At 43.2% G+C, this 25759-nt stretch overlaps 1 protein-coding gene across 1 annotated transcript in view; it reads left to right on the forward strand.

The window, feature by feature from the left end:
* YEATS2 (YEATS domain containing 2) overlaps positions 1–25759 on the forward strand; it is a 258568-nt gene that overhangs the window by 198557 nt on the left and 34252 nt on the right. Inside the window, exon 25 of the mRNA XM_053709881.1 lies at positions 5052–5275. Within this exon, the coding sequence (XP_053565856.1) occupies positions 5052–5275 (224 nt within the window). The remainder of the gene's footprint in view (positions 1–5051; positions 5276–25759) is intronic.

Raw genomic sequence — 25759 nt, forward strand, 5'->3', positions numbered from 1 at the left:
CAGTTTTCTCCTTAAACGCCCCAAGCCTTTATGGCGTCACATGCAGTGCCCTGCGGTTCCTCACAATCTCTAGGAGGAGTGATTTTGCATACAGAATTGGCAGCTCAGGTATTCTCTGCGGTATCTGCGTCTTGGTCTGTTTTTTCTTTCCTATAGGGAAAATACAAGAGGACATTTAAAGTTCAGATAGTAAGGTTTCTGCTCCACTTTCTGCTACGCAGGTTTTTTCTCTGTCTGGTGAGGAAGATTCGCTATTAATTTCTGAGGGTAAAATCTCAGATTTGGACAGTATAATTCCTTCATCTGATGCTGAAGTCATCTCCGTCAGATGTATCCTTGCACACCTTGTGTACTGTAGGTTTTAGCTTCTTGGACGACATTGATACCGCTGTCGTTTTCAACCTTTAAAAGTTTTGTAAACTTTATCATTTATATGATTTTCATTCAGACGTGCCTTGAATATTTTCACAGAAATAGGAGAAGCTAGGGATACCATCCTCCCTGTCTCCCATCCTTTATAGGATTTTCCTGTCGCTGACTCCATTAAAATGCACAGTGTCCTAAGTAGAAGAGAACTTTTATACTTTGGCTCAGAGAACTTCAATCCCTATGGACGGTAGCTGCCCCTTTATAGATCCATGGATAAGAAGCTGGAGGTTTAATTGTTCAACTAGAACAATGCCTTGTCTTATTAGACTTGCTGTACTAGCCCACCGGACATTGTGACTGAAATCTTGCACTTGAAGGTTCAATATTTTATGTTTTCTGCAAATCCACGCTTCTGGCGTTTCCTTTCAAGGCAACGGCCATTCCACCCTGAATGCGCCCGATCTAGTCTGATCTCGGAAGCTAAGCAGGGTAGGGCCTGGTTAGTACTTGGAGATAAAACATTGTTTGCACTTGGTCTGGCACAATTTTCCTCTGACTTTATGGGTGAAAAAAGGTTTTTCTACCACACGTCAAGAGATTAAGAATAAGGAAAGTTTTCCTTTCCTCTTTCTGCAGCAGATTTCTTTTTCTAGAGTATCTGCAATCCAGCTATGATGAGTCATTCCTTGAACTGGGTTCAGGACCTTCCTCTCTGGGAGTGATAGTTCAAGTCCCAGCCTGGGAACGGGATCTAGGTATTTTCCTTAAGTTTCTGTGGTTCTGACCTTCAAAGTAGTATCCATTCTCCTTTGGTCAAGAGGACCTGTTTATAACAAACATAGTCCTGAAGGATGTGTATTTTTTGTTCCCATGGTTCGGGATCTTCTCAAGTTTCTGAGTTTCGTCATCCTAGAAAGACTTTTAGGTCTTGGGGTATTGCAAGGGTGTTTTTCTGGACAATATAGGTTCAGGTGTCATCCTTCCTCGAGCGAAAACTCTTTTTCAAGAGATCTTGTCCAATCTACTTTCCCATGGATGGGAAATTAATCTGGAGAAGAATTTCCTTGTTCCATCTACAAGGATGGTGTATTTGGGGACCTTAATAGATTCTCTATCGAGAAGAAGATTTCTAACAGAGGTTAGATATTCTAGGATTTTCCCCTTTTTTTTCTCTCTGCAGTCTACTGTTCGGCCAACGGCAAGCTCTAGTGGTCCGGTAGATAGCTTAACCATCTTGCAACCAAAAGGTTGGGAGTTGGGATCTAGCTGCAGTTGAGTTTACCTTCTCTTTTTAGTGACTCAATGTATGGAGGGAATTGAGTCTAATGGTTATCATGGACATCATTCCCTTTGCTATTTTCCATAAAATGTTAAACATTCAGATCTGTCTCAGAGGATAGATCTAGATCAGTCAACAAGAGATTCTTTCCCGTAGTGGTTTCTCAGGAGTATCTGTCTCAGGCCGCGTGCTTCTAGAGACACCCCTGGGTGATGTGACCACGTATGCCAACCTGATGGGATGGGAAGCAGTCTGGGTCTTGTTTACGGTGCAGGGATTATGGACTCGGAAGTATCTGTTCTCCTCTTTCACATCTTAGAGTTGAGAGAGATTTACAATGCTCTGTAGGCTTGGCCTCAGTTGTCCTTAGCTTAGTTCCAGTCGGACAATATCACCTCAATGGTTTAGATCAATAACCAGGGAAGAACTCAGAGTTCCTTAGCCATGTAGGAAGTGACTTGGATTGTTCAGTGGGTGAAAGCTCACAATTGTTGTCTATCTGCCATCCACATTCCAGGAGTGGACAACTGGGAAGAGGATTCCTGAGCAGATAGGCTTTTCATCCTGGGGAGTGGGAACTCCATCCGGAGGTTTTCCCCAACTTAACCCTCAAATGGGGGGTGCCGGAGTTGGATCTGATGGCGTCTTGGCAAAATGCCGAGCTTCCAAGGTTCAATTTGAAGTCAAGAGATCCTTAGGCCGCTCGGATAGATGCTCTGGCGGTTCCTTCGGATTTGAGGCTGGCATACCTCTTTCCTCCATTTGCTCTCCTTCCACGAGTCATTGCTTGTATCAAACAGGAGAGAGCGTAGGTAATTCTAGTAGTCCCTGCGTAGCCTACCAGGATCTGGTATGAAGACCTAGTGGAGATGATATCTCTTCCACCTTGGAGACTGCCTCTGAGGAAGGACCTTCTGATTCAGGGTCCCTTCTTTCATCCAAATTTTTTTTTCTCTAAAGCAGACTGCTTGGAGATCAAACGCTTAGTTCTGTCTAAGCATGGTTTTCCTAAGTCCGTCATTGAGACCATGATTCAGGCTTGCAAGTCGGTTACGAGAAAGATTTACCATAAGATATGGCGTAAATATCTTTATTGGTGTGAATCCAAGGGCTATTCTTGGAGTAGGGTCAGGATTCTTAGAATTTTGTCTTTTCTACAGGAACTGGAGAAAGATTTTTGTCAGATTTCTGCCTTATCTTTTCCTGCTGCATAAGTGTCTGGCGGATGTACCAGATGTGCAATCTTTTTGTCAGGCCTTGGTCAGAATCAGGCCTGTGTTTAAGTCTGTTGCTCCTCCTGGGAGCTTATCTTTGTTCTTGGATTTTTGCAGCAAGCTCCGTTTGAGCCATTGCATTCCATAGATATTAAAGTGAAGGTCCATTTTGATTAATTATTGCCTGGTTTTTAATAAACCGATTAAAAACAAGGGCACTTTAATTCATCAAATTTGACATTTCACTGTTTTCTTCAAAAACGTACCTTTTAATCCTGAATGCCGCTCCAGCGATTCCCCTGGCCGTCGGAAGCCTCTGCAGACGTCAGAAATGACGAATCAGGCTTCCTCCAATAACAGCTTTCCCCCCCCCGGGGGAATCTTGGCCTGATGCAATGCTGTGATTGGAGGAAGTCGGATTCGTCATTTTGGACCCGCGAAGACGGCTTAAGACGGGTGGAGGAAGTGCTGGAGCGGCTGCCAGGATTAAAAGGTAAGTTTTTGAAGAAAACAGTGAAATGTCAGTTTTGATTAATTAAAATGCCCTTGTTTTTAATAGGTTTATTAAAAACTGGGCACTAATTCATCAAAATGGACCTTCACTTTAAGTTGTTATCTTGGAAGGTTTTGTTTCTTGTTGCTATCTCTTCTACTTGGAGAGTGTTGGAACGCTCAGTATTGCAGTGTGATTCGCCTTATCTTACCTTTCATGCCGATGAGGCAGTTCTTCGTACTAAGTTAGGTTTCTTCCTAAAGTGGTTTTGGACAGAAAATTTTAATCAGGAAATTGATGTTCCTTCTCTTTGTCATAGTTCTTCTTTTCTGAAGAACATTTGTTGCACAACTTGGAGGTTGTGTGTGCTTTAAAATTGTATTTTCAGGCGACTAAGGATTTTCGCCAGTCTTCTACCCTGTTTCTTTGTTTCTCTGGGAAACATAAAAGTCAGAAAGCTTCTGCTACTTCTCTTTCTCTCTGGTTGTGAAGCATAAGTTGGTTTTGCTTCTGAGACTGCTGGACAGCAGTTTCCTGAGAGATTTACAGCTCATTCCACTAGGGCTGTCTCTTCTTCTTGGGTTTTCAGAAATTAAGCTTCTGTGGAACGGATTTGCATGGCTTCAACCTGGTCTTCTCTGCATACCCTGTCCAAATTTTACTTTTATTTTTTGCCTCGGCTGAGGTTCTTTGGGAGAAAAGTTTCTTCAAGCAGTGGTGCCTTCTGTTTAGGTTACCTGTCTTGTCTTTCCCTAATCATCAGTGTCCTCTAGCTTGGGTATTGATTCTCAACAGTAATTGATGATTCCGTGGACTCACCGTGTCTTAAGAAAGAAAACAAAATGTATGCTTACCTGATAAATTTATTTATTTCTTGACACGGTGAGTCCACAGCACGCCCTTTATTTTAAGACAGTTATTTTTAACTTTAACCTCAGGCACCTCTACACTGTGTGTTATTTCCTTTTTCTCCATTTTCCTTCGGTCAAATGACTGGGGATTGTGGGAAGGGAAGTGACTCTTAACAGCTTGGCTGTGGTGCTCTTTATCCTCCTGCTGGCCAGGAGTGATATTCCCAACAGTAATTGATGATTCCGTGGACTCACCGTGTCTAGAAAGAAATACATTTATCAGATAAGCATAAATTTAGTTTTCTCTGATTTGGATGAGGCAACCTAGTTATAGGGAATATCCTGACCTTAGTTTTGTCCTTTTAAGAAAACAAATGGCCTTCCCATCTCAGCCACCACTAATAATTAATAAGAAAGGATAAATTAAAATAAAATAGGCTTTAACATTTCCGTTGTGAGTGAGATAAAACAAATATTCTATCAACACAACACATCTGGTCTGGAGACTGTTTAGTTACCAAATCCTTAATATTTCATAACCTGTAAAACTTGAAGATCAAAAAAGATCCAGAATGGAGCAATTTTTAAATTACCCAAAATTCACATGATTATTTCTTCTTCATGTTGCTGCCATTGTGAATATGAAAAAGTGGATAGTAAAATTCTCATTTTAATCTTGTTTGGTAAAGTTAGTCTGCAAAATACTTTCTCTAGTGATTTTATTTTGGTATTTATAAGGTTAAATATCCAATAATTTAGTGTTGGAGAATATGTTTGTACCTGTATATTAATTTTCTTTTCTTTTTTTGTTCTTGTGGCTATTTCCCTATTTACTACTTTTTTAGCATTACCTTCAACTTGCTCATCTGCTGAAGCACTGTGCCGAAAAGTTGAGGAATTAGAGAAAATTCTGAAAACGGAATCTGACAATGATGAGGAGGTTGATGTGATGAGCATAGAGGAAATACAAAAAGCACATATTAAAAGTGAGAAAGAAAATGAGGAGGATTTAAAATCTTACATGACAACTAGTCCAAGCTGTGAGTTTGTGAGAGATGTCGCCCAGGAGGTAAGAGAAAGATGGATGTGCTATATTATCTAATCTTATGGTTAGAAAAAACTACTAGGTACAGTGTAACGAAGCATTTAAAAATATTTTTCGTTCATCAGATGGTGAGAGTCCACAAGCCATCATTTGTGGGAATTCCCCTCCTGGCCACTAGGAAGAGGCAAAATACACCTAAACACACCAGAGCTTTAAATCCCTCCCACTTTCTATGGTCATCTGTCATTTTTCTTTTGCCTTCTTGCTAAGTAGTTAGGTGAAAATGAAGTGCAGATCTACTTTTCATTGCGAGGGGTCCTCTAACTGATGTGAGGCCCAGTTTGTCCTCGCTGTAACCTTTCATTCAGTGGGATGCACAAGTTATCAACAAAGCTGTGAAAGATCTTTTCCTAGTGGGAAAGGTTACAGACTTCCCATGTAAAATGTGGACTTGTCCACCAATCCCCTGGTCTACAATGAGCTTCCCCTTGTTGATCCACAGTCCTCTCCAGGTGAAATGAGAACTTGTCCACCAGTCACCTGGGTTGTAGTTGCTGTTACTGAATTGGATCCTTGGCAGCATGGACTCATCTACTGGAAGCAAGTTGCAGCAGCTGAAGTGAGCTCGGTGGATGGAGGTGCTCATACATAAGTACTTTGCACTTTCACAGCCCATCAGCTATTAGTATGAACATGTACACATGCTTCACGTAGACTGGAAACATATATTTGTACAATATATATATATATATATGCAGATTATAGCCCTTTTGGGCACTTACATTTTTTCTCCAACATAGGTGTGTCCGGTCCACGGCGTCATCCTTACTTGTGGGATATTCTCCTCCCCAACAGGAAATGGCAAAGAGCCCAGCAAAGCTGGTCACATGATCCCTCCTAGGCTCCGCCTTCCCCAGTCATTCTCTTTGCCGTTGCACAGGCAACATCTCCACGGAGATGGCTAAGAGTTTTTTGGTGTTTAAATGTAGTTTTTATTCTTCAATCAAGAGTTTGTTATTTTAAAATAGTGCTGGTATGTACTATTTACTCTGAAACAGAAAGGAGATGAAGATTTCTGTTTGTAAGAGGAAAATGATTTTAGCAACCGTTACTAAAATCGATGGCTGTTTCCACACAGGACTGTTGAGATGAATTAACTTCAGTTGGGGGAAACAGTGAGCAGACTTTTGCTGCTTGAGGTATGACACATTTCTAACAAGACTTGGTAATGCTGGAAGCTGTCATTTTCCCTATGGGAACCGGTAAGCCATTTTCTTAATTTTTAATATAAGAATAAAGGGCTTTAAAGACTGGTAGACATTTTTCTGGGCTAAAACGATTACTTTATAAGCATATTTAATGGTTTATAATTTGGGGGGTTATTTTAATCTTGGGAATTCTGTTAAAAAAATGGCAGGCACTGTATTGGACACCTTTTTCACTGGGGGCCTTTTCTAGTCATAGGCAGAGCCTCATTTTCGCGCCACTAATGCGCAGTTGTTTTTGAGAAGCAAGGCATGCAGATGCATGTGTGAGGAGCTCAGATCCACTGAAAAAGCTTATTGAAGGCGTCATTTGGTATCGTATTCCCCTCTGGGCTTGGTTGGGTCTCAGCAAAGCAGATACCAGGGACTGTATAGGGGTTAAATGTAAAAACGGCTCCAGTTCCGTTATTTTAAGAGTTAAAGCTTTCAAATTTGGTGTGCAATACTTTTAAGGCTTTAAGACACTGTGGTGAAATTTTGGTGAATTTTGAACAATTCCTTCATACTTTTTCGCATATTCAGTAATAAAGTGTGTTCAGTTTAAAATTTAAAGAGACAGTAACGGTTTTATTTTAAAACGTTTTTTGTGCTTTGTTATCAAGTTTATGCCTATTAACATGTCTGAACTAGCAGATAGACGATGTTCTGTATGTTCGGAAGCCAAGGTTCCTCTCCATTTAAATATATGTGATGAATGTGACAAACAAAGTAGGGACAATGATGCCACTGATAATAATGTTGCCCAAACTGATTCCTTAAGTGAGGGGAGTAAGCATGGTACTGCATCATCTCCTTCCATGTCTACACCAGTCTTGCCCACTCAGGAGGTCCCTAGTGCATCTAGTGCGCCAGTCCTCCTTACTATGCAACAATTAACGGCTGTAATGGATAATTCTATTAAAAACATTTTAGCCAAAATGCCCACTTATCAGCGAAAGCGTGACTGCTCTGTTTTAGACACTGAAGAGCATGAGGACGCTGATGATAATGGTTCTGACATGCCCTTACACCAGTCTGAAGGGGCCAGGGAGGTTTTGTCTGAGGGAGAAATTTCAGATTCAGGAAAAATTTCTCAACAAGCTGAACCTGACGTTATTGCATTCAAATTTAAATTGGAACATCTCCGCGCTCTGCTTAAGGAGGTGTTATCTACTCTGGATGATTGTGACAATTTGGTCATTCCAGAGAAATTATGTAAGATGGACAAGTTCCTAGAGGTCCCGGTTCCCCCCGAAGCTTTTCCTATACCCAAGCGGGTGGCGGACATTGTAAATAAAGAATGGGAAAGGCCCGGCATACCTTTTGTCCCTCCCCCTATATTTAAGAAATTATTTCCTATGGTCGACCCCAGGAAGGACTTATGGCAGACAGTCCCCAAGGTCGAGGGGGTGGTTTCTACTCTAAACAAACGCACCACTATCCCTATAGAAGATAGTTGTGCTTTCAAAGATCCTATGGATAAAAAATTAGAGGGTTTGCTTAAAAAGATGTTTGTTCAGCAAGGTTACCTTCTACAACCAATTTCATGCATTGTTCCTGTCACTACAGCAGCGTGTTTCTGGTTCGAAGAACTAGAAAAGTCGCTCAATAAAGCATCTTCTTATGAGGAGGTTATGGACAGAGTTCAAGCACTTAAATTGGCTAACTCTTTTACCTTAGACGCCACTTTGCAATTAGCTAGATTAGCGGCAAAAAATTCAGGTTTTGCTATTGTGGCGCGCAGAGCGCTTTGGCTAAAGTCTTGGTCAGCGGATGTGTCCTCCAAGAACAAATTGCTTAACATCCCTTTCAAGGGGAAAACGCTGTTTGGCCCTGACTTGAAAGAGATTATTTCAGACATCACTGGGGGAAAGGGCCACGCCCTTCCTCAGGATAGGTCTTTTAAGGCTAAAAATAAAACAAATTTCTCCAACATAGGTGTGTCCGGTCCACGGCGTCATCCTTACTTGTGGGATATTCTCTTCCCCAACAGGAAATGGCAAAGAGCCCAGCAAAGCTGGTCACATGATCCCTCCTAGGCTCCGCCTACCCCAGTCATTCTCTTTGCCGTTGTACAGGCAACATCTCCACGGAGATGGCTTAGAGTTTTTTTAGTGTTTAACTGTAGTTTTTATTATTCAATCAAGAGTTTGTTATTTTAAAATAGTGCTGGTATGTACTATTTACTCTGAAACAGAAAAGAGATGAAGATTTCTGTTTGTAAGAGGAAAATGATTTTAGCAACCGTTACTAAAATCGATGGCTGTTCCACACAGGACTGTTGAGAGGAATTAACTTCAGTTGAGGGAACAGTGAGCAGAATTTTACTGCTTGAGGTATGACACATTCTAACAAGACGATGTAATGCTGGAAGCTGTCATTTTCCCTATGGGATCCGGTAAGCCATTTTTATTACAGACAATAAATAAGGGCTTCACAAGGGCTTTTTAAGACTGTAGACATTTTCTGGGCTAAATCGATTCATATAATAAACATATTTAGCCTTGAGGAATCATTTTAATCTGGGTATTTTGTAAAATAATATCGGCAGGCACTGTTTGGGACAACTTATTCTCTAGGGGCTTTCCCTTATCATAGGCAGAGTCTCATTTTCGCGCCGGTATTGCGCACTTGTTTTTGAGAAGCATGACATGCAGTCGCATGTGTGAGGAGCTCTGATACATAGAAAAGACTTTCTGAAGGCGTCATTTGGTATCGTATTCCCCTTTGGGCTTGGTTGGGTCTCAGCAAAGCAGATACCAGGGACTGTAAAGGGGTTAAAGATAAAAACGGCTCCGGTTCCGTTATTTTAAGGGTTAAAGCTTCCAAATTTGGTGTGCAATACTTTTAAGGCTTTAAGACACTGTGGTGAAATTTTGGTGAATTTTGAACAATTCCTTCATACTTTTTCGCAATTGCAGTAATAAAGTGTGTTCAGTTTAAAATTTAAAGTGACAGTAACGGTTTTACTTTAAAACGTTTTTTGTACTTTGTTATCAAGTTTATGCCTGTTTAACATGTCTGAACTACCAGATAGACTGTGTTCTGAATGTGGGGAAGCCAAGGTTCCTTCTCATTTAAATAGATGTGATTTATGTGACACAAAATTTAGAGATAATGATGCCCAAGATGATTCCTCAAGTGAGGGGAGTAAGCATGGTACTGCATCATCCCCTCCTTCGTCTACACCAGTCTTGCCCACTCAGGAGGCCCCTAGTACATCTAGCGCGCCAATACTCCTTACTATGCAACAATTAACGGCTGTAATGGATAATTCTATCAAAAACATTTTAGCCAAAATGCCCACTTATCAGCGTAAGCGCGACTGCTCTGTTTTAGATAATACTGAAGAGCATGAGGACGCTGATGATATTGTTTCTGAAGGGCCCCTACACCAGTCTGAGGGGGCCAGGGAGGTTTTGTCTGAGGGAGAAATTTCAGATTCAGGGAAAATTTCTCAACAAGCTGAACCTGATGTGATTACGTTTAAATTTAAGTTGGAACATCTCCGCGCTCTGCTTAAGGAGGTGTTATCCACTCTGGATGATTGTGAGAATTTGATCATCCCAGAGAAACTATGTAAAATGGACAAGTTCCTAGAGGTCCCGGGGCCCCCAGAAGCTTTTCCTATACCCAAGCGGGTGGCGGACATTGTAAATAAAGAATGGGAAAGGCCCGGTATACCTTTCGTCCCTCCCCCCATATTTAAAAAATTGTTTCCTATGGTCGACCCCAGAAAGGACTTATGGCAGACAGTCCCCAAGGTCGAGGGGGCGGTTTCTACTTTAAACAAACGCACCACTATACCCATAGAAGATAGTTGTGCTTTCAAAGATCCTATGGATAAAAAATTAGAAGGTTTGCTTAAAAAGATGTTTGTTCAGCAAGGTTACCTTCTACAACCAATTTCATGCATTGTCCCTGTCACTACAGCCGCGTGTTTCTGGTTCGATGAGCTAGAAAAGGCGATCACTAGTGATTCTCCTCCTTATGAGGAGATTATGGACAGAATCCGTGCTCTCAAATTGGCTAATTCTTTCACCCTAGACGCCACTTTGCAATTGGCTAGGTTAGCGGCGAAAAATTCTGGGTTTGCTATTGTGGCGCGCAGAGCGCTTTGGTTGAAATCTTGGTCAGCGGATGCGTCTTCCAAGAACAAATTGCTTAACATTCTTTTCAAGGGGAAAACGCTGTTTGGCCCTGACTTGAAAGAGATTATCTCTGATATCACTGGGGGTAAGGGCCACGCCCTTCCTCAGGATAGGTCTTTCAAGGCCAAAAATAAACCTAATTTTCGTCCCTTTCGTAGAAACGGACCAGCCCCAAGTGCTACGTCCTCTAAGCAAGAGGGTAATACTTCTCAAGCCAAGCCAGCCTGGAGACCAATGCAAGGCTGGAACAAGGGAAAGCAGGCCAAGAAACCTGCCACTGCTACCAAGACAGCATGAACTGTTGGCCCCCGATCCGGGACCGGATCTGGTGGGGGGCAGACTCTCTCTCTTCGCTCAGGCTTGGGCAAGAGATGTTCTGGATCCTTGGGCACTAGAAATAGTCTCCCAAGGTTATCTTCTGGAATTCAAAGGGCTTCCCCCAAGGGGGAGGTTCCACAGGTCTCAATTGTCTTCAGACCACATAAAAAAACAGGCATTCTTACATTGTGTAGAAGACCTGTTAAAAATGGGAGTGATTCATCCTGTTCCATTAGGGGAACAAGGGATGGGGTTCTACTCCAATCTGTTCGTAGTTCCCAAAAAAGAGGGAACGTTCAGACCAATCTTAGATCTCAAGATCCTAAACAAGTTTCTCAAGGTTCCATCGTTCAAAATGGAAACCATTCGAACAATTCTTCCTTCCATCCAGGAAGGTCAATTCATGACCACGGTGGATTTAAAGGATGCGTATCTACATATTCCTATCCACAAGGAACATCATCGGTTCCTAAGGTTCGCATTCCTGGACAAGCATTACCAGTTCGTGGCACTTCCTTTCGGATTAGCCACTGCTCCAAGGATTTTCACAAAGGTACTAGGGTCCCTTCTAGCGGTGCTAAGACCAAGGGGCATTGCAGTAGTACCTTACTTGGACGACATTCTGATTCAAGCGTCGTCCCTTCCTCAAGCAAAGGCTCACACAGACATAGTCCTGGCCTTTCTCAGATCTCACGGATGGAAAGTGAACGTAGAAAAGAGTTCTCTATCTCCGTCAACAAGGGTTCCCTTCTTGGGAACAATAATAGACTCCTTAGAAATGAGGATTTTTCTGACAGAGGCCAGAAAAACAAAACTTCTAAACTCTTGTCAAATACTTCATTCCGTTCCTCTTCCTTCCATAGCGCAGTGCATGGAAGTAATAGGTTTGATGGTAGCGGCAATGGACATAGTTCCTTTTGCGCGCATTCATCTAAGACCATTACAACTGTGCATGCTCAGTCAGTGGAATGGGGACTATACAGACTTGTCTCCGACGATACAAGTAAATCAGAGGACCAGAGATTCACTCCGTTGGTGGCTGTCCCTGGACAACCTGTCACAAGGGATGAACTTCCGCAGGCCAGAGTGGGTCATTGTCACGACCGACGCCAGTCTGATGGGCTGGGGCGCGGTCTGGGGACCCCTGAAAGCTCAGGGTCTTTGGTCTCGGGAAGAATCTCTTCTACCGATAAATATTCTGGAACTGAGAGCGATACTCAATGCTCTCAAGGCTTGGCCTCAGCTAGCAAAGGCCAAGTTCATACGGTTTCAATCAGACAACATGACGACTGTTGCGTACATCAACCATCAGGGGGGAACAAGGAGTTCCCTGGCGATGGAAGAAGTGACCAAAATCATTCAATGGGCGGAGACTCACTCCTGCCACCTGTCTGCAATCCACATCCCAGGAGTGGAAAATTGGGAAGCGGATTTTCTGAGTCGTCAGACATTACATCCGGGGGAGTGGGAACTCCATCCGGAAATCTTTGCCCAAATTACTCAACTGTGGGGCATTCCAGACATGGATCTGATGGCCTCTCGTCAGAACTTCAAGGTTCCTTGCTACGGGTCCAGATCCAGGGATCCCAAGGCGACTCTAGTAGATGCACTAGTAGCACCTTGGACCTTCAAACTAGCTTATGTATTCCCGCCGTTTCCTCTCATCCCCAGGCTGGTAGCCAGGATCAATCAGGAGAGGGCATCGGTGATCTTGATAGCTCCTGCGTGGCCACGCAGGACTTGGTATGCAGATCTGGTGAATATGTCATCGGCTCCACCATGGAAGCTACCTTTGAGACGAGACCTTCTTGTTCAAGGTCCGTTCGAACATCCGAATCTGGTCTCACTCCAACTGACTGCTTGGAGATTGAACGCTTGATCTTATCAAAGCGAGGGTTCTCAGATTCTGTTATTGATACTCTTGTTCAGGCCAGAAAGCCTGTAACTAGAAAAATTTACCACAAAATATGGAAAAAATATATCTGTTGGTGTGAATCTAAAGGATTCCCTTGGGACAAGGTAAAAATTCCTAAGATTCTATCCTTTCTTCAAGATGGATTGGAGAAAGGATTATCTGCAAGTTCCTTGAAGGGACAGATTTCTGCCTTGTCTGTGTTACTTCACAAAAAGTTGGCAGCTGTGCCAGATGTTCAAGCCTTTGTTCAGGCTCTGGTTAGAATCAAGCCTGTTTACAAACCTTTGACTCCTCCTTGGAGTCTCAACTTAGTTCTTTCAGTTCTTCAGGGGGTTCCGTTTGAACCCTTACATTCCGTTGATATTAAGTTATTATCTTGGAAAGTTTTGTTTTTGGTTGCAATTTCTTCTGCTAGAAGAGTTTCAGAATTATCTGCTCTGCAGTGTTCTCCTCCTTATCTGGTGTTCCATGCAGATAAGGTGGTTTTACGTACTAAACCTGGTTTTCTTCCGAAAGTTGTTTCTAACAAAAACATTAACCAGGAGATAGTCGTGCCTTCTTTGTGTCCGAATCCAGTTTCAAAGAAGGAACGTTTGTTGCACAATTTGGATGTTGTTCGCGCTCTAAAATTCTATTTAGATGCTACAAAGGATTTTAGACAAACATCTTCCTTGTTTGTTGTTTACTCTGGTAAAAGGAGAGGTCAAAAAGCAACTTCTACCTCTCTCTCTTTTTGGATTAAAAGCATCATCAGATTGGCTTATGAGACTGCCGGACGGCAGCCTCCTGAAAGAATCACAGCTCATTCCACTAGGGCTGTGGCTTCCACATGGGCCTTCAAGAACGAGGCTTCTGTTGATCAGATATGTCGGGCAGCGACTTGGTCTTCACTGCACACTTTTACCAAATTTTACAAGTTTGATACTTTTGCTTCTTCTGAGGCTATTTTTGGGAGAAAGGTTTTGCAAGCCGTGGTGCCTTCCATTTAGGTGACCTGATTTGCTCCCTCCCTTCATCCGTGTCCTAAAGCTTTGGTATTGGTTCCCACAAGTAAGGATGACGCCGTGGACCGGACACACCTATGTTGGAGAAAACAGAATTTATGTTTACCTGATAAATTACTTTCTCCAACGGTGTGTCCGGTCCACGGCCCGCCCTGGTTTTTTAATCAGGTCTGATAATTTATTTTCTTTAACTACAGTCACCACGGTATCATATGGTTTCTCCTATGCAAATATTCCTCCTTTACGTCGGTCGAATGACTGGGGTAGGCGGAGCCTAGGAGGGATCATGTGACCAGCTTTGCTGGGCTCTTTGCCATTTCCTGTTGGGGAAGAGAATATCCCACAAGTAAGGATGACGCCGTGGACCGGACACACCGTTGGAGAAAGTAATTTATCAGGTAAACATAAATTCTGTTTTTCGTCCATTTCGCAGAAACGGACCAGCCTCAAACTCTACATCCTCTAAGCAAGAGGGTAATTCTTCTCAAACCAAGCCAGCCTGGAGACCGATGCAAGGCTGGAACAAAGGTAAACAGGCCAAGAAGCCTGCTACCACTACCAAGACAGCATGAGATGCTGGCCCCCGATCCGGGACCGGATCTGGTGGGGGGCAGACTCTCTCTCTTCGCTCAGGCTTGGGCAAGAGATGTTCAGGATCCTTGGGCGCTAGAAATAGTTTCTCAAGGTTATCTCCTGGAATTCAAGGAACTACCCCCAAGGGGAAGGTTCCACAGGTCTCAATTGTCTTCAGACCAAATAAAAAGACAGGCATTCTTACATTGTGTAGAAGACCTGTTAAAAATGGGAGTGATTCATCCTGTTCCATTAGGAGAACAAGGGATGGGGTTTTACTCCAATCTGTTCATAGTTCCCAAAAAAGAGGGAACATTCAGGCCAATTTTGGATCTCAAGATCCTAAACAAATTTCTCAGGGTTCCATCGTTCAAAATGGAAACCATTCGGACAATTCTTCCTACCATCCAGGAAGGTCAATTCATGACCACGGTGGATTTAAAGGATGCGTATTTACATATTCCTATCCACAAGGAACATCATCGGTTCCTAAGATTCGCCTTTCTGGACAGGCATTACCAGTTTGTGGCACTTCCATTCGGATTAGCCACTGCTCCAAGAATTTTCACAAAGGTACTAGGGTCCCTTCTAGCGGTGCTAAGGCCAAGGGGCATTGCAGTAGTACCTTACTTGGACGACATTCTAATTCAAGCGTCGTCTCTGCCACAAGCAAAGGCTCATACGGACATTGTCCTAGCCTTTCTCAGATCTCACGGGTGGAAAGTGAACGTAGAAAAAAGTTTTCTATTCCCGTCAACAAGAGTTCCTTTCTTGGGAACAATAATAGACTCCTTAGAAATGAAGATTTTTCTGACAGAGGCCAGAAAATCAAAACTTCTAAGCTCTTGTCAAGTACTTCATTCTGTTCTTCTTCCTTCCATAGCGCAGTGCATGGAAGTAATAGGTTTGATGGTTGCGGCAATGGACATAGTTCCTTTTGCGCGGATTCATCTAAGACCATTACAACTGTGCATGCTCAGACAGTGGAATGGGGATTATACAGACTTGTCCCCGACGATCCAAGTAGATCAGAGGACCAGAGATTCACTCCGTTGGTGGCTGACCCTGGACAACCTGTCTCAAGGGATGAGCTTCCGCAGACCAGAGTGGGTCATTGTCACGACCGACGCCAGCCTGGTGGGCTGGGGCGCGGTCTGGAACTCCCTGAAAGCTCAGGGTCTATGGTCTCGGGAAGAATCTCTTCTCCCGATAAACATTCTGGAACTGAGAGCGATATTCAATGCTCTCAAGGCTTGGCCTCAACTAGCAAAGGCCAAATTCATAAGGTTTCAATCAGACAACATGACGACTGTTGCATATATCAACCATCAGGGGGGAACAAGGAGTTCCCTGGCGATGGAAGAAGTGACCAAAGTAATTCAATGGGCGGAGATTCACTCCTGCCACTTGTCTGCAATCCACATCCCAGGAGTGGAAAATTGGGAAGCGGATTTTCTGAGTCGTCAGACATTTCATCCGGGGGAGTGGGAACTCCATCCGGAAATCTTTGCCCACATAACTCAATTATGGGGCATTCCAGACATGGATCTGATGGCGTCTCGTCAGAACTTCAAGGTTCCTTGCTACGGGTCCAGATCCAGGGATCCCAAGGCGACTCTAGTAGATGCACTAGTAGCACCTTGGATCTTCAACCTAGCCTATGTATTCCCACCGTTTCCTCTCATTCCCAGGCTGGTAGCCAGGATCAATCAGGAGAGGGCTTCGGTGATCTTGATAGCTCCTGCGTGGCCACGCAGAACTTGGTATGCTGACCTGGTGAATATGTCATCGGCTCCACCATGGAAGCTACCTTTGAGACGGGACATTCTTGTTCAAGGTCCGTTCGAACATCCGAATCTGGCCTCACTCCAACTGACTGCTTGGAGATTGAACGCTTGATTTTATCAAAGCGTGGGTTCTCAGATTCTGTCATTGATACTCTTATTCAGGCTAGAAAGCCTGTAACTAGAAAAATTTACCATAAAGTATGGAAGAAATATATCTGAAAGGATTCCCATGGAACAGGGTAAAAATTCCTAAAATTCTATCCTTTCTACAAGAGGGTTTGGAGAAAGGATTATCTGCAAGTTCTTTGAAGGGACAGATTTCTGCTTTATCTGTTTTACTTCACAAAAAGCTGGCGGCTGTGCCAGATGTTCAAGCTTTTGTTCAGGCTCTGGTTAGAATCAAGCCTGTTTACAAACCTTTGACTCCTCCTTGGAGTCTCAATTTAGTTCTTTCAGTTCTTCAAGGGGTTCCGTTTGAACCCTTACATTCCGTAGATATTAAGTTATTATCTTGGAAAGTTTTGTTTTTGGTTGCAATTTCTTCTGCTAGAAGAGTTTCAGAGTTATCTGCTCTGCAGTGTTCTCCTCCTTATCTGGTGTTCCATGCAGATAAGGTGGTTTTGCGTACTAAACCTGGTTTTCTTCCGAAAGTTGTTTCTAACAAAAATATTAACCAGGAGATAGTTGTGCCTTCTTTGTGTCCGAATCCAGTTTCAAAGAAGGAACGTTTGTTGCACAATTTGGATGTAGTTCGTGCTCTAAAATTCTATTTAGAGGCTACAAAGGATTTCAGACAAACATCTTCCTTGTTTGTTGTTTATTCTGGTAAAAGGAGAGGTCAAAAAGCAACTTCTACCTCTCTCTCTTTTTGGCTTAAAAGCATCATCCGATTGGCTTATGAGACTGCCGGACGGCAGCCTCCTGAAAGAATCACAGCTCACTCCACTAGGGCTGTGGCTTCCACATGGGCCTTCAAGAACGAGGCTTCTGTTGATCAGATATGTAAGGCAGCGACTTGGTCTTCACTGCACACTTTTACAAAATTTTACAAATTTGATACTTTTGCTTCTTCTGAGGCTATTTTTGGGAGAAAGGTTTTGCAAGCCGTGGTGCCTTCCATCTAGGTGACCTGATTTGCTCCCTCCCATCATCCGTGTCCTAAAACTTTGGTATTGGTTCCCACAAGTAAGGATGACGCCGTGGACCGGACACACCTATGTTGGAGAAAACAGAATTTATGCTTACCTGATAAATTACTTTCTCTAACGGTGTGTCCCGTCCACGGCCCGCCCTGGTTTTTTAATCAGGTCTGATGAATTATTTTCTCTAACTACAGTCACCACGGTATCATATGATTTCTCCTATGCATATTCCTCCTTTACGTCGGTCGAATGACTGGGGAAGGCGGAGCCTAGGAGGGATCATGTGACCAGCTTTGCTGGGCTCTTTGCCATTTCCTGTTGGGGAGGAGAATATCCCACAAGTAAGGATGACGCCGTGGACCGGACACACCGTTGGAGAAAGTAATTTATCAGGTAAGCATAAATTCTGTTTTTTTTTAGGTTACTGTTTTTTCAATTTATAATTGTTGGTTTAGCGCACTCAGAAGCTGCTTCTGAGCTGTACACAGTGTATTTTCCTTCACCTGCACTAAATTTATTTTTGTTCACTTCTTGATCCAAAAACAAACAGTCTAAGAAGTCTACCCGAGCCTCCAAGACCGCATGAAGGTGCGGCCTCCATACCGTCGGTTGTGGGGCAGATTGAGTCTCTTCCTGGAGGATCATAACAAGTTCCTGATTTGTTTGTGGCCCTCCCTTTCGGCCTGGCTACAGCTCCCAGAGTGCTGTAATTTGAGCTCAAGGTATTTCTGTAGTTGCTTACTTAGACAACCTTCTGGTTCAGGCACCTACTTTATTTGGATGTGTCTCACACTTATATGGTATGCCAGGTGCTTCAGAGTCATGGGTGGAAAATAAAAAGTTAAAGTATGCTGTTTTGCTGATGAATCCTCTCCCTTGTGGATGTTGTGGGTCTCATGGTTGCTGCCTCAGACACAGTTCTATTTGCTATATTTCACCTTTGGGCCCTACAATTGCAGATGCTATATCAATTGCTACAACATTTCCAGTTTACTGAGGTTTGATTTTCTGGACTTTGTTGCCCTACCATTTGGTCTGGCTCCAGCTCTAAGAATATTTACAAAGGTTCTGGGTGCCCTTTTGTCTGTGCTTTGCAGTGTTTCCTTATGTAGACAATATCATGGTTCAAGCTTCGTCTTTTCCTTAAGCACAATCTCACACCAACTATAAAGCGTCTTTGAAGGAACAATTTTCTTTGGTTCCTCAGACAAAGGTAACTTTCTTGGGTTTTCAAATAGACTCAGTATCTATGAGTCTTTCTTTAACAAAGCAGAGACAGTTAAGGTTGGTGTCAGCTTGTCTAAACCTTCAGTCTCTCTCTATTCCTTCAGTGGCTCTATGTATGGATGTACTAGGTCTCATGATTGCAGCCTCAGATGCAATTTCATTTGCTCAATTTTACATGAGGCCTTTTCAGCTTTGTATGCTACATCAATAGTGCAGTGATTATACTCGGCTTTACCAAAATATCTTTTTGGATCCCAATACAAGTCAGTCTCTAACTTGGGGGCAGGATCATCAGTGTATTATTCAGGGGGTTTCTTTGGCTCATCCTACCTGGACTGTAATCACTACAGATGCAAGTCTTTCAGGCTGGGGAACTGTCTGGAGGTCTCTAACAGCACATGTGGTTTAGGATCTCCAGGAGGCGAGGTTACCAATCAATGTTCTAGAACTCTGAACAATTTTCAGGGCCTCTGTTGAAAAGTGAGTCTTATCTCCGATTCCAAACAAAGGTGGCTTATATCAACCATCAGGGGTTAATTTGTAGTTCCCTGGCAATGATGGAGGTGTCTAAGATTCTCTCCTGGGCAGAAGCCAATTCTTGTCTAGTTTCTGCAATTCACATCCCAGGAGTGAACAATTGGGAGGCTAACTTTCCCTTAGTCTCTACATTCAGCGGTCTCCTTCAACAGGATGTGTTCAGTCACATTGTGGATCTTTGGGGTCTCCCAGAAATAGATCTGATGGCCTCTCGTTTGAACAACAAATTTCCCAGATACCTTGCACGGTCAGGGATCTTTAAGCAAAATTAGTGGATGCTCTAGTAGTTCCTTGTGAATATGATAGTGAAAGACAGCACCTATTTTCCTTCTGGGGCACGGGAAAAGGGTTAGCCAGACCCCAATGTATATCCAAGAAAAAGTATTTTTCCAGCCACCAGTTAAACTTTAAAAAGACCTTTATTCATTTCTTACAGGGTCCATCATATCAACAACGTTTCAAACCTATGCCACGTTCTTAATCATGTCTACTGAATAGTATACAGGTGTGTCTTTTATACCTGTCCAATTTTTATCAGATTGCACAACTGTGCCATCTTGTGGTTAAAATTTAAAATTACATGTGACAAATTATTTGAAGGAATTATTTGATTATTTATTATTTGATTATTTAATAAATAAATTATTATTTAATTGATAATAAATTCCTTCAAATAATTTGTCACATGTAATTTTAAATTTTAACCACAAGATGGCACTGTTGTGCAATCTGATAAAAATTGGACAGGTATAAAAGACACACCTGTATACTATTCAGTAGACATGATTAAGAACCTGGCATAGGTTTGAAACGTTGTTGATATGATGGACCCTGTAAGAAATGAATAAAGGTCTTTCTCCAACATAGGTGTGTCCGGTCCACGGCGTCATCCTTACTTGTGGGATATTCTCTTCCCCAACAGGAAATGGCAAAGAGCCCAGCAAAGCTGGTCACATGATCCCTCCTAGGCTCCGCCTACCCCAGTCATTCTCTTTGCCGTTGTACAGGCAACATCTCCACGGAGATGGCTTAGAGTTTTTTAGTGTTTAACTGTAGTTTTTTTTATTCAATCAAGAGTTTGTTATTTTAAAATAGTGCTGGTATGTACTATTTACTCTGAAACAGAAAAGAGATGAAGATTTCTGTTTGTAAGAGGAAAATGATTTTAGCAACCGTTACTAAAATCCATGGCTGTTCCACACAGGACTGTTGAGAGGAATTAACTTCAGTTGGGGGAACAGTGAGCAGTCTTTTGCTGCTTGAGGTATGACACATTCTAACAAGACGATGTAATGCTGGAAGCTGTCATTTTCCCTATGGGATCCGGTAAGCCATTTTTATTCAGACAGTAAATAAGGGCTTCACAAGGGCTTATTAAGACTGTAGACATTTTCTGGGCTAAATCGATTCATATATACACATATTTAGCCTTGAGGAATCATTTAATCTGGGTATTTTTGTAAAATAATATCGGCAGGCACTGTTTTAGACACCTTATTCTCTAGGGGCTTTCCCTAATCATAGGCAGAGCCTCATTTTCGCGCCGGTATTGCGCACTTGTTTTTGAGAAGCATGACATGCAGTCGCATGTGTGAGGAGCTCTGATACATAGAAAAGACTTTCTGAAGGCGTCATTTGGTATCGTATTCCCCTTTGGGCTTGGTTGGGTCTCAGCAAAGCAGATACCAGGGACTGTAAAGGGGTTAAAGATAAAAACGGCTCCGGTTCCGTTATTTTAAGGGTTAAAGCTTCCAAATTTGGTGTGCAATATTTTTAAGGCTTTAAGACACTGTGGTGAAATTTTGGTGAATTTTGAACAATTCCTTCATACTTTTTCGCAATTGCAGTAATAAAGTGTGTTCAGTTTAAAATTTAAAGTGACAGTAACGGTTTTATTTTAAAACGTTTTTTGTACTTTGTTATCAAGTTTATGCCTGTTTAACATGTCTGAACTACCAGATAGACTGTGTTCTGAATGTGGGGAAGCCAAGGTTCCTTCTCATTTAAATAGATGTGATTTATGTGACACTGAAAATAATGCCCAAGATGATTCCTCAAGTGAGGGGAGTAAGCATGGTACTGCATCATTCCCTCCTTCGTCTACACCAGTCTTGCCCACTCAGGAGGCCCCTAGTACATCTAGCGCGCCATTACTCCTTACTATGCAACAATTAACGGCTGTAATGGATAATTCTATCAAAAACATTTTAGCCAAAATGCCCACTTATCAGCGCAAGCGCGACTGCTCTGTTTTAGATACTGAAGAGCATGGGGACGCTGATGATAATGGTTCTGAAATGCCCCTACACCAGTCTGAGGGGGCCAGGGAGGTTTTGTCTGAGGGAAAAATTTCAGATTCAGGGAAAATTTCTCAACAAGCTGAACCCGATGTGATTACATTTAAATTTAAGTTGGAACATCTCCGCGCTCTGCTTAAGGAGGTATTATCCACTCTGGATGATTGTGAGAATTTGATCATCCCAGAGAAACTATGTAAAATGGACAAGTTCCTAGAGGTCCCGGGGCTCCCAGAAGCTTTTCCTATACCCAAGCGGGTGGCGGACATTGTAAATAAAGAATGGGAAAGGCCCGGTATACCTTTCGTCCCTCCCCCCATATTTAAAAAATTGTTTCCTATGGTCGACCCCAGAAAGGACTTATGGCAGACAGTCCCCAAGGTCGAGGGAGTGGTTTCTACTTTAAACAAACGCACCACTATACCCATAGAAGATAGTTGTGCTTTCAAAGATCCTATGGATAAAAAATTAGAAGGTTTGCTTAAAAAGATGTTTGTTCAGCAAGGTTACCTTCTACAACCAATTTCATGCATTGTCCCTGTCACTACAGCCGCGTGTTTCTGGTTCGATGAGCTAGTAAAGGCGATCGATAGTGATTCTCCTCCTTATGAGGAGATTATGGACAGAATCCGTGCTCTCAAATTGGCCAATTCTTTCACCCTAGACGCCACTTTGCAATTGGCTAGGTTAGCGGCGAAAAATTCTGGGTTTGCTATTGTGGCGCGCAGAGCACTTTGGTTGAAATCTTGGTCAGCGGATGCGTCTTCCAAGAACAAACTACTTAACATTCCTTTCAAGGGGAAAACGCTGTTTGGCCCTGACTTGAAAGAGATTATCTCTGATATCACTGGGGGTAAGGGCCACGCCCTTCCTCAGGATAGGTCTTTCAAGGCCAAAAATAAACCTAATTTTCGTCCCTTTCGTAGAAACGGACCAGCCCCAAGTGCTACGTCCTCTAAGCAAGAGGGTAATACTTCTCAAGCCAAGCCAGCCTGGAGACCAATGCAAGGCTGGAACAAGGGAAAGCAGGCCAAGAAACCTGCCACTGCTACCAAGACAGCATGAAATGTTGGCCCCCGATCCGGGACCGGATCTGGTGGGGGGCAGACTCTCTCTCTTTGCTCAGGCTTGGGCAAGAGATGTTCTGGATCCTTGGGCACTAGAAATAGTCTCCCAAGGTTATCTTCTGGAATTCAAGGGGCTTCCCCCAAGGGGGAGGTTCCACAGGTCTCAATTGTCTTCAGACCATATAAAGAGACAGGCATTCTTACATTGTGTGGAAGACCTGTTAAAAATGGGAGTGATTCATCCTGTTCCATTAGGAGAACAAGGGATGGGGTTCTACTCCAATCTGTTCATAGTTCCCAAAAAAGAGGGAACGTTCAGACCAATCTTAGATCTCAAGATCTTAAACAAGTTTCTCAAGGTTCCATCGTTCAAAATGGAAACCATTCGAACAATTCTTCCTTCCATCCAGGAAGGTCAATTCATAACCACGGTGGATTTAAAGGATGCGTATCTACATATTCCTATCCACAAGGAACATCATCGGTTCCTAAGGTTCGCATTCCTGGACAAGCATTACCAGTTCGTGGCGCTTCCTTTCGGATTAGCCACTGCTCCAAGGTTTTTCACAAAGGTACTAGGGTCCCTTCTAGCGGTACTAAGACCAAGGGGCATTGCAGTAGTTCCTTACTTGGACGACATTCTGATTCAAGCGTCGTCCCTTCCTCAAGCAAAGGCTCACACGGACATAGTCCTGGCCTTTCTCAGATCTCACGGATGGAAAGTGAACGTGGAAAAGAGTTCTCTATCTCCGTCGACAAGGGTTCCCTTCTTGGGAACAATAATAGACTCCTTAGAAATGAGGATTTTTCTGACAGAGGCCAGAAAAACAAAACTTCTAAACTCTTGTCAAACACTTCATTCCGTTCCTCTTCCTTCCATAGCGCAGTGCATGGAAGTAATAGGTTTGATGGTAGCGGCAATGGACATAGTTCCTTTTGCGCGCATTCATCTAAGACCATTACAACTGTGCATGCTCAGTCAGTGGAATGGGGACTATACAGACTTGTCTCCGAAGATACAAGTAAATCAGAGGACCAGAGACTCACTCCGTTGGTGGCTGTCCCTGGACAACCTGTCACAAGGGATGACCTTCCGCAGACCAGAGTGGGTCATTGTCACGACCGACGCCAGTCTGATGGGCTGGGGCGCGGTCTGGGGTCCCCTGAAAGCTCAGGGTCTTTGGTCTCGGGAAGAATCTCTTCTACCGATAAATATTCTGGATCTGAGAGCGATATTCAATGCTCTCAAGGCTTGGCCTCAGCTAGCAAAGGCCAAGTTCATACGGTTTCAATCAGACAACATGACGACTGTTGCGTACATCAACCATCAGGGGGGAACAAGGAGTTCCCTGGCGATGGAAGAAGTGACCAAAATCATTCAATGGGCGGAGACTCACTCCTGCCACCTATCTGCAATCCACATCCCAGGAGTGGAAAATTGGGAAGCGGATTTTCTGAGTCGTCAGACATTACATCCGGGGGAGTGGGAACTCCATCCGGAAATCTTTGCCCAAATTACTCAACTGTGGGGCATTCCAGACATGGATCTGATGGCCTCTCGTCAGAACTTCAAGGTTCCTTGCTACGGGTCCAGATCCAGGGATCCCAAGGCGACTCTAGTAGATGCACTAGTAGCACCTTGGACCTTCAAACTAGCTTATGTATTCCCGCCGTTTCCTCTCATCCCCAGGCTGGTAGCCAGGATCAATCAAGAGAGGGCGTCGGTGATCTTGATAGCTCCTGCGTGGCCACGCAGGACTTGGTATGCAGATCTGGTGAATATGTCATCGGCTCCACCATGGAAGCTACCTTTGAGACGAGACCTTCTTGTTCAAGGTCCGTTCGAACATCCGAATCTGGTCTCACTCCAGCTGACTGCTTGGAGATTGAACGCTTGATCTTATCAAAACGAGGGTTCTCAGATTCTGTTATTGATACTCTTGTTCAGGCCAGAAAGCCTGTAACTAGAAAAATTTACCACAAAATATGGAAAAAATATATCTGTTGGTGTGAATCTAAAGGATTCCCTTGGGACAAGGTAAAGATTCCTAAGATTCTATCCTTTCTTCAAGAAGGATTGGAGAAAGGATTATCTGCAAGTTCCTTGAAGGGACAGATTTCTGCCTTGTCTGTGTTACTTCACAAAAAGCTGGCAGCTGTGCCAGATGTTCAAGCCTTTGTTCAGGCTCTGGTTAGAATCAAGCCTGTTTACAAACCTTTGACTCCTCCTTGGAGTCTCAACTTAGTTCTTTCAGTTCTTCAGGGGGTTCCGTTTGAACCCTTACATTCCGTTGATATTAAGTTATTATCTTGGAAAGTTTTGTTTTTGGTTGCAATTTCTTCTGCTAGAAGAGTTTCAGAATTATCTGCTCTGCAGTGTTCTCCTCCTTATCTGGTGTTCCATGCAGATAAGGTGGTTTTACGTACTAAACCTGGTTTTCTTCCAAAAGTTGTTTCTAACAAAAACATTAACCAGGAGATAGTCGTACCTTCTTTGTGTCCGAAACCAGTTTCGAAGAAGGAACGTTTGTTGCACAATTTGGATGTTGTTCGCGCTCTAAAATTCTATTTAGATGCTACAAAGGATTTTAGACAAACATCTTCCTTGTTTGTTCTTTATTCTGGTAAAAGGAGAGGTCAAAAAGCAACTTCTACCTCTCTCTCTTTTTGGATTAAAAGCATCATCAGATTGGCTTATGTGACTGCCGGACGGCAGCCTCCTGAAAGAATCACAGCTCATTCCACTAGGGCTGTGGCTTCCACATGGGCCTTCAAGAACGAGGCTTCTGTTGATCAGATATGTAGGGCAGCGACTTGGTCTTCACTGCACACTTTTACCAAATTTTACAAGTTTGATACTTTTGCTTCTTCTGAGGCTATTTTTGGGAGAAAGGTTTTGCAAGCCGTGGTGCCTTCCATTTAGGTGACCTGATTTGCTCCCTCCCTTCATCCGTGTCCTAAAGCTTTGGTATTGGTTCCCACAAGTAAGGATGACGCCGTGGACCGGACACACCTATGTTGGAGAAAACAGAATTTATGTTTACCTGATAAATTACTTTCTCCAACGGTGTGTCCGGTCCACGGCCCGCCCTGGTTTTTTAATCAGGTCTGATAATTTATTTTCTTTAACTACAGTCACCACGGTATCATATGGTTTCTCCTATGCAAATATTCCTCCTTAACGTCGGTCGAATGACTGGGGTAGGCGGAGCCTAGGAGGGATCATGTGACCAGCTTTGCTGGGCT

This window comes from Bombina bombina, chromosome 4 (assembly GCF_027579735.1).
Source record: "Bombina bombina isolate aBomBom1 chromosome 4, aBomBom1.pri, whole genome shotgun sequence".
NCBI lineage: Eukaryota > Metazoa > Chordata > Amphibia > Anura > Bombinatoridae > Bombina > Bombina bombina.